The sequence below is a fragment of the Sinocyclocheilus grahami genome, unplaced genomic scaffold, assembly GCF_001515645.1.
Source record: "Sinocyclocheilus grahami isolate Dianchi unplaced genomic scaffold, SAMN03320097.WGS_v1.1 scaffold1288.1, whole genome shotgun sequence".
NCBI classification, from domain to species: domain Eukaryota; kingdom Metazoa; phylum Chordata; class Actinopteri; order Cypriniformes; family Cyprinidae; genus Sinocyclocheilus; species Sinocyclocheilus grahami.
In genome coordinates, this window is record NW_015506467.1 from 446,693 (window position 1) to 454,750 (window position 8,058).

An 8,058-nucleotide genomic window follows, 5' to 3' on the forward strand; every position below is an offset into this window, starting at 1 on the left:
ATATTTAAAGAGTTTTTATATTTTATATTTTTTTAATTTAAAGCGAGTTTTTTGGGCAGTGTAGAGTAGGGCTTGTTGTTTGTCATTTCTCCGATCACAAATGCAGACATGGTTTTATGTTTACGCGGCGCTATGCAACGCAACACGTAAAAAGACAGTATAAGTCATTATAATCAGTAATTATGTACCCACTGGATGCAACAAATGCCTCGTTTATAATGGGTTTTCATGTTTTTGAATCATCGCTCCGGCCTGACAGGGCATCATCACAGTATGGTGAGGGGCGTAACATTTCCCTCACACGCGTGAGGTATTCGGCCAATTATAATGCACTGGATAGCTGGCCAATCACAGCACACCTCGCTTTTCAGACCGATGAGCTTTGTAAAAATCGACGCGTTTCAGAAAGGCGGGGCATAGAGGAGAAATAATAATGTACAGTATGTGGAAAATAATGTTTTTTTTTTTTACCTCAAACCGCATAAACACATTTCATTACACCAAATACACAAATTAATGTTCTTTTTAGCAGCATCATATGACCCCTTTAAGGCTAAAAGTAGCTCATAACTTGACGATTTAGGAGAAAATCTTAAAAATAATGGGGGTGTCAATCCTAAATTTAGGACTCCTAAATTTTTGCTCTAAGAGTATTTCACAAAGCCTTTTAGCGCTAAAACTAGCTCCTAAATCTGTGGAACGTTAGGAGTAATGAAGAGGACTCCTAAGTCACTAAGACCAAACCACAAACTAGGTCTATCCTCCCTGCTGAAGAAAACAATAGAAACCATCACAGAAAGTCTAATGGTTTCCACTACAAATACCATTACAAACATTACAAATCATCAACTTTTAACCATTAAAATAATTAAAAATGGTTTCCTGTAGTGTGTTTTGGGACATGTTCCATTAGTGGTTTTAACAAGCCAACAATAGAAGGCGACCAATTACCAGTAGAGACCAACAGGCACCATTACAGTTACCTTTAAAATAGTACAATTCCCATTATAACCAGTAAAACTTTTAAAAATTCAGTGATGGTTTCTATTGTTTTTTTCAGCCGGGCTAAAATGGCTGTTGCCAGCAATCTGCCTCGGAACATAAACGTTTTAGAAACACACTGCATTCATTTGCACACATAAGCTTTTTTTTTTTTTTTTGGTTTAGGAGGTTATCCCAACTACAAATTTTCCTTTGATTATATCCTTGTTTCATTAACAAGTTGGGCAAGAAGTAACAGCTGTTCTTGCGCTCGGTTTGGTTTTCTTTTACATTTGCATGCCTTACTATCAGCCACGATTATTCTACTTTGTTAATTAAAAGGCTGTTCATATGCATATTCACTAATTGTTTACGAGAAGCACACATGTAAGATATAAAATATACTTGTTTAATTAGTGACACTTAGCCTGCATTTTTAAACCTTTATTTGAATATGGCAATATAATATTGCACTCTATAATATTTCTATGAATAAATCTCTGACAGAGACCCCTATCAGCCAATCACTGTGTGCAGTTTGTAAGTATGCTGACATCATCCATAGCAACGAGCTCAACCCCGCCCCCTAAAGGGGGTCGCACACCGGACAAGAAGCGCTTCTTGTCCAGTGTGCGACCCCCTTTAGTGGTAAGATAAAAGGTTTTGTGAATACGGGCCCAGGTCTTTTGGACCTGATAAAATGAAATGAAATGAAATAAAATACCGTATTGGCCCGAATATAAGACGACCCCCCTTTTTAAAAAAATATTTTTCCTATTTTAATTTTTGTTTTGAAAGTATGGTAAAAACTGGTCAAATGTACCAACAATCACATTTAAAAAATATACACTTTTTGATATACCATTAAAAAAAAATAAAAAACAGGTAGCCCATCTGAATTAGGACATTTAGGCTGTAAGGTTTTCTTTTTCTTTTGTTTGTACGCGCGATCTTTACAACACGCATTACATTACGTATTTCATGGCACACTCGTTTTATGCGTATTTGGCGCCACCTATTGTTGTGGGTGTATGATTGACATGTCAAAGTCTAGACCCTGAATATAAGACGACGCGTTTTTTCAGATGTATTTCCAAGAAAAAAATATCGTCTTATATTCGGGACAATACGGTAATTTAATTTGATTACATTTTATTTCATTTAATTTTAAATAAAATAAAATGAAATAAATAAAATAAAATAGAAGAGTACAAACAACTTGTGCACTATATACACCACATTTTCTGAAATGTGTGAGGAAAAGAACAAATAGCAAAATAAAAATAAGTAAAATTAAATTAAATTAAATTAAATATTTCCTGTCACTTTGTAAATCAAATTGAAAATGAAAATGTCATTGGTTTTCGTGTCTCTTGCCGCTGTATTTTGGGAGCAATGGTTAATCAGTGAAAAATAACTGCCTGGAACAAAATGCTATTTATATAAATATGGCACAAAATGTTCAGGCACTTACCAAGTAAACTAAGAACAAAACGTAGACTTTTGAGGATTGCAAATAGGCTTAGCAACCAAGACAGGCCATTACATTTTCAGGTGTTTTAGACCTTGTGATTAGATTAAGGTAACAGAATAAACCTCTAACACACAATAACAAACATTTCTTCAGTCCTGAGATGTCCAGCATTTAGCTACAAGGCTTTGTGAATATTTTCTCATTTGTTTCTTAGATTAGACAATGCTTTCCGAACTGTCTTCCGAATGCGATCCGAGATAAGAAGCTAATAATCCCAGACGGAGCTCATTTTCTTGCATCAGAGCTTTCTTTCAGCGGGAGCCGTACGCAGGTGCTTTTGTTACGATTTTAACACTAAATTTCACTGGAACCGCTAATGACATTTCATCACGTCTTCATTCGTCCCGTAATAAGCTTTCGAAACACCACAAAGCGGCAGATTTTCTCCAGGAGAATTTTAAATTAAACGAGGCATTGCACAAACAACTAATACTTCAAGTAAAGCATGAAGACAAAATTGAAAGCAACAAAGCTGGAAAATTAGGAAAAGCAAAAGGAAAATGTCTAGGGTGTATTATAGAGCGGGGACAACTAAAAACACATAATGAAAGCTGTCTAACTACAGTATATTCCACTGTTTAGTTCGGAGTTAGTTAGGAAGAATAACTAGTCATGGGCTCCTGGTGTTGGTGCTAATGGAAACTTCTTGACCTCATCGGTAGCAAGCCGGACTGTATCAGACATCAGCGTAATTTAATTTGATTACATTTTATTTCATTTAATTTTAAATAAAATAAAATGAAATAAATAAAATAAAATAGAAGAGTACAAACAACTTGTGCACTATATACACCACATTTTCTGAAATGTGTGAGGAAAAGAACAAATAGCAAAATAAAAATAAGTAAAATTAAATTAAATTAAATTAAATATTTCCTGTCACTTTGTAAATCAAATTGAAAATGAAAATGTCATTGGTTTTCGTGTCTCTTGCCGCTGTATTTTGGGAGCAATGGTTAATCAGTGAAAAATAACTGCCTGGAACAAAATGCTATTTATATAAATATGGCACAAAATGTTCAGGCACTTACCAAGTAAACTAAGAACAAAACGTAGACTTTTGAGGATTGCAAATAGGCTTAGCAACCAAGACAGGCCATTACATTTTCAGGTGTTTTAGACCTTGTGATTAGATTAAGGTAACAGAATAAACCTCTAACACACAATAACAAACATTTCTTCAGTCCTGAGATGTCCAGCATTTAGCTACAAGGCTTTGTGAATATTTTCTCATTTGTTTCTTAGATTAGACAATGCTTTCCGAACTGTCTTCCGAATGCGATCCGAGATAAGAAGCTAATAATCCCAGACGGAGCTCATTTTCTTGCATCAGAGCTTTCTTTCAGCGGGAGCCGTACGCAGGTGCTTTTGTTACGATTTTAACACTAAATTTCACTGGAACCGCTAATGACATTTCATCACGTCTTCATTCGTCCCGTAATAAGCTTTCGAAACACCACAAAGCGGCAGATTTTCTCCAGGAGAATTTGAAATTAAACGAGGCATTGCACAAACAACTAATACTTCAAGTAAAGCATGAAGACAAAATTGAAAGCAACAAAGCTGGAAAATTAGGAAAAGCAAAAGGAAAATGTCTAGGGTGTATTATAGAGCGGGGACAACTAAAAACACATAATGAAAGCTGTCTAACTACAGTATATTCCACTGTTTAGTTCGGAGTTAGTTAGGAAGAATAACTAGTCATGGGCTCCTGGTGTTGGTGCTAATGGAAACTTCTTGACCTCATCGGTAGCAAGCCGGACTGTATCAGACATCAGCGCTGTCTCTGAGACTATAATTCGGCCCACCGCAGTCCTGTGTCATTCTCTGAGGGCCTTTTGTCGTCTGGATTGGCCAGAATCTCTTTCCCAGAATGTCTGAGACTCATTGTGCCGAGGCGTCTGCGATCGTGTCTCTGCCGTGATGCTCCAGCTGCGCTCGCAGAAGGCCGTTCTCGCTCTTGAGCTCCTCCAGCTGAAAGCAACAACACAGAAAATGATTATTAAATATGAAGATGTTTTAGATACATTTATGCATTTGCCAGACACTTTATGCAAAGCAACATTGCATTCAAGCCATACATTTTTACAATACAATAAAATAAATAATATAATAAAAGTGTATATATTAAATTAAAATAGTATAAATAAATAAAACTAAATATATAAATAAAAATAGTGCCATTGCTAGTGCATACTTTACTGCCTGAGCTACAGGAAGGCTGTATTAATAAAATAAAATAAAAATAAAAAGTTAAATCAATAAAGATATTACATAAAAATAATAAAACACTATTAAATAATAACATAAAACAAAAATGAATATAACCAAAATAAAATAAAACAGTACAAATAAAAATAAAAAAATAAAAACAAAAATTTAATTAAACTAAATAGTATAAAATAAAATAAAAATAGTATTAATATATAATAAAAATTAAATAGTATAAAATAAAATAATACAGATATTACAAATAAAATCAAATGAGTTACTGGAGATATAACATTAAAGTAATCAAATAGTATAAAATAATAATATAAAGATAAAACACGAGTATAAAATAAAAGTACAAATTAAAATGAAACAAAATTGTATAAAATAAAAAGTATAAATAGTACAAAATAAAATCATACAAATATTTAAAAAAATAAAATAAAATAATGAAATAATATAAAATAAAATACAAATATTACAAATAAAATAAAATGAGTTACTGGAGATATTACATTAAAGTAATCAAATAGTATAAAATAATAATATAAAAATAAAACACGAGTATAAAATAAAAGTACAAATTAAAATGAAACAAAATTGTATAAAATAAAAAGTATAAATAGTACAAAATAAAATCATACAAATATTTAAAAAAATAAAATAAAATAATGAAATAATATAAAATAAAATACAAATATTACAAATAAAATAAAATGAGTTACTGGAGATATTACATTAAAGTAATCAAATAGTATAAAATAATAATATAAAAATAAAACACGAGTATAAAATAAAAGTACAAATTAAAATGAAACAAAATTGTATAAAATAAAAAGTATAAATAGTACAAAATAAAATCATACAAATATTTAAAAAAATAAAATAAAATAATGAAATAATATAAAATAAAATACAAATATTACAAATAAAATAAAATGAGTTACTGGAGATATTACATTAAAGTAATCAAATAGTATAAAATAATAATATAAAAATAAAACACGAGTATAAAATAAAAGTACAAATTAAAATGAAACAAAATTGTATAAAATAAAAAGTATAAATAGTACAAAATAAAATCATACAAATATAAAAAAAAATAAAAATAAAATAAAATAATGAAATAATATAAAATAAAATACAAATATTACAAATAAAATAAAATGAGTTACTGGAGATATTACATTAAAGTAATCAAATAGTATAAAACAATAATATAAAAATAAAATATTAGTATAAAATAAAAGTACAAATTAAAATTAAATTAAACTAAATCGTATAAAATAAAAATAGTATAAATAGTACAAAATAAAAATAAAATAAAATCCTACAAATATTTAAAAAAAATAAAATAAAGAGTTGCATCACTAGAGAAAATTACATCTTTTTTTTACCACTCTTTGTCACCCTCTTCTGGTGCAGAGCATCAGGCTAATAGGTGACGTTTGTGGCTTTCTAGTAAAGAGATTGAGTCGGAGAATTAAATTGTGTGTGAAATAATACTGAATGAATGGGTGTGATTATTGAATGAGTGTGTATATTTGGAATATATATTTAGATTTTGTGGGTTAACAAAAATACAAAAAGGAAGAACAATTCTCTTTGGTATTTTTTAAAAGGGGTCTGATAATGTTCATTATGATCTCAAACTAAAATGTGTATTGAATAAAAATATAATAAGTAAACTTCAACCTACATGTATGATCAAGTTAAAAAGCTAAAGTCAGGTAAACATTTTACGGTCCAATTACATTAAACGCATTAAATAAAATGTAATGCAAATCAATAATGCTTATTTTAATGGCTCTTTGATGTCAAAACATGTATATGCACGTTAATGTAGGCCAGACATATACTGTATGTAACCGGGGGTTCCTGCGCTGTCTCGCTATCATGGGTTCCTTGGTCTGAAAAAGCTTTGAAGGCCCTTCATAAAATGTTGAAATATTATCTAAAAATCTCTAAATAGAGAGTAAAATGTTCGTTATTAGATTTCAGGGAGGACAGACAGGATTTCCCTGTTTGTTTAAAAAAAACATATAATCAAACATTCGCAACAATAGTTATGATGTCTAATATGAGCTCATTAACATATGCCCATCCACATTTACATATTAACAGCTATTCAGCCCACTTTGATGAACAGCAATATGAACTTCACATGTGAAGAGGTCAGCCAATCACAGAAGGTCATTTGCATATAGTCTTAAAGCCACGGTAACAAAAATAGCCTATTGAATTCTAAGGATCATCAAAAGGGGGGAGTAATTGTGGCTGTTTTTTGTGCAAAAAAAACAGAGGAAATATGGTTCCTAGGAAAGATATCTTTAAGAAAATGTTGATTCAGCCTAAAATAATGAATACGTCAATGCAAAGAATAGGGATTACATGACAAGATCAGTGATGAACCACCACTAAGCTGCTGTTAAATGCGTCATACCTGCTGTCTGAGCAGCTCATTGTCCATCTGCACTCTCTCCACTCCTCTCAAACTCTCCTGCAGCCACTGGTTATGTTGCTTCAGCTCGCCAATGTAATCACACGCCTTTGACAGGATCCCACCTTTACTCTGGAGGAACGAGAAACGCAACGCATTTGAGAGAGAGATGCAGTTTCAAGGCATCTGTTGCAAATAACAGGTCAATACTGAGGTCAGATCTTCATTTAGGGGAAAAAAGCATCATGTAGCTCACCGCTCCAGTCTTGGTGCCGTCTATGTTGCTGTCTGGGATGATTTTCGAGAGCGCCACAATCCAGTTGTTGATTTTGTCTCGTCGTCGCCTTTCAACTGCACATCAACAACAAGAACGATTAGAGGCAAAATCTAAGACATATTGTCCAAAATTGCACTACATGCTCGGTCCATCAACACTCTACTGGCCTCTACAGGCAGATTTCCACCAGTGCCTGCTGAGAGTCATCTTCAGTATCAATATCTTTGGAGTGGTCACAGTAAGAGTTATCCAGACCCTGTTGCTTTGCTTTCATTTACAGAGTAAAGACTAGATTATGATAATTGACCTTCATTATGTTGTGCTCTTCTCCTCTCGTCTCTAGGAGTGCGCAGACTGTCCATTTTCCTAAAGTAATAATGGGAAAAAATTGAATAATATGCATATTTCATACATTCCTTCACTTCTATATCTCAGTGAAGGTGTTTTGAAAGGCTTAAAGGGGTCCTATTACGCTTTTTCACTTTTTCAACTTTAGTTAGTCTGTAATGTTGCTGTTTGAGCATAAAAAAGATCTGCAAAGTTACAAAGCTCAAAGTCCAATTCAAAAGGAGATATTTTATTTAACAGAAATCACTTTTCAAAAACTACAACGAA

At 32.0% G+C, this 8,058-nt stretch overlaps 1 protein-coding gene across 1 annotated transcript in view; it reads right to left on the minus strand.

Annotated features, from left to right (window-relative positions):
• Window positions 1-3,396: 3,396 nt before the first annotated feature.
• The window catches only part of LOC107568863 (upstream stimulatory factor 2-like), a 13,103-nt gene continuing 8,441 nt past the window's right edge, over window positions 3,397-8,058 (minus strand). The window contains exons 6-9 of the mRNA XM_016254855.1: window positions 7,751-7,809; window positions 7,423-7,517; window positions 7,170-7,298; window positions 3,397-4,489 (exon numbers count right to left, since the gene is read on the minus strand). Of these exons, the coding sequence (XP_016110341.1) occupies window positions 4,400-4,489; window positions 7,170-7,298; window positions 7,423-7,517; window positions 7,751-7,809 (373 nt within the window). The 3' untranslated portion in view covers window positions 3,397-4,399. The remainder of the gene's footprint in view (window positions 4,490-7,169; window positions 7,299-7,422; window positions 7,518-7,750; window positions 7,810-8,058) is intronic.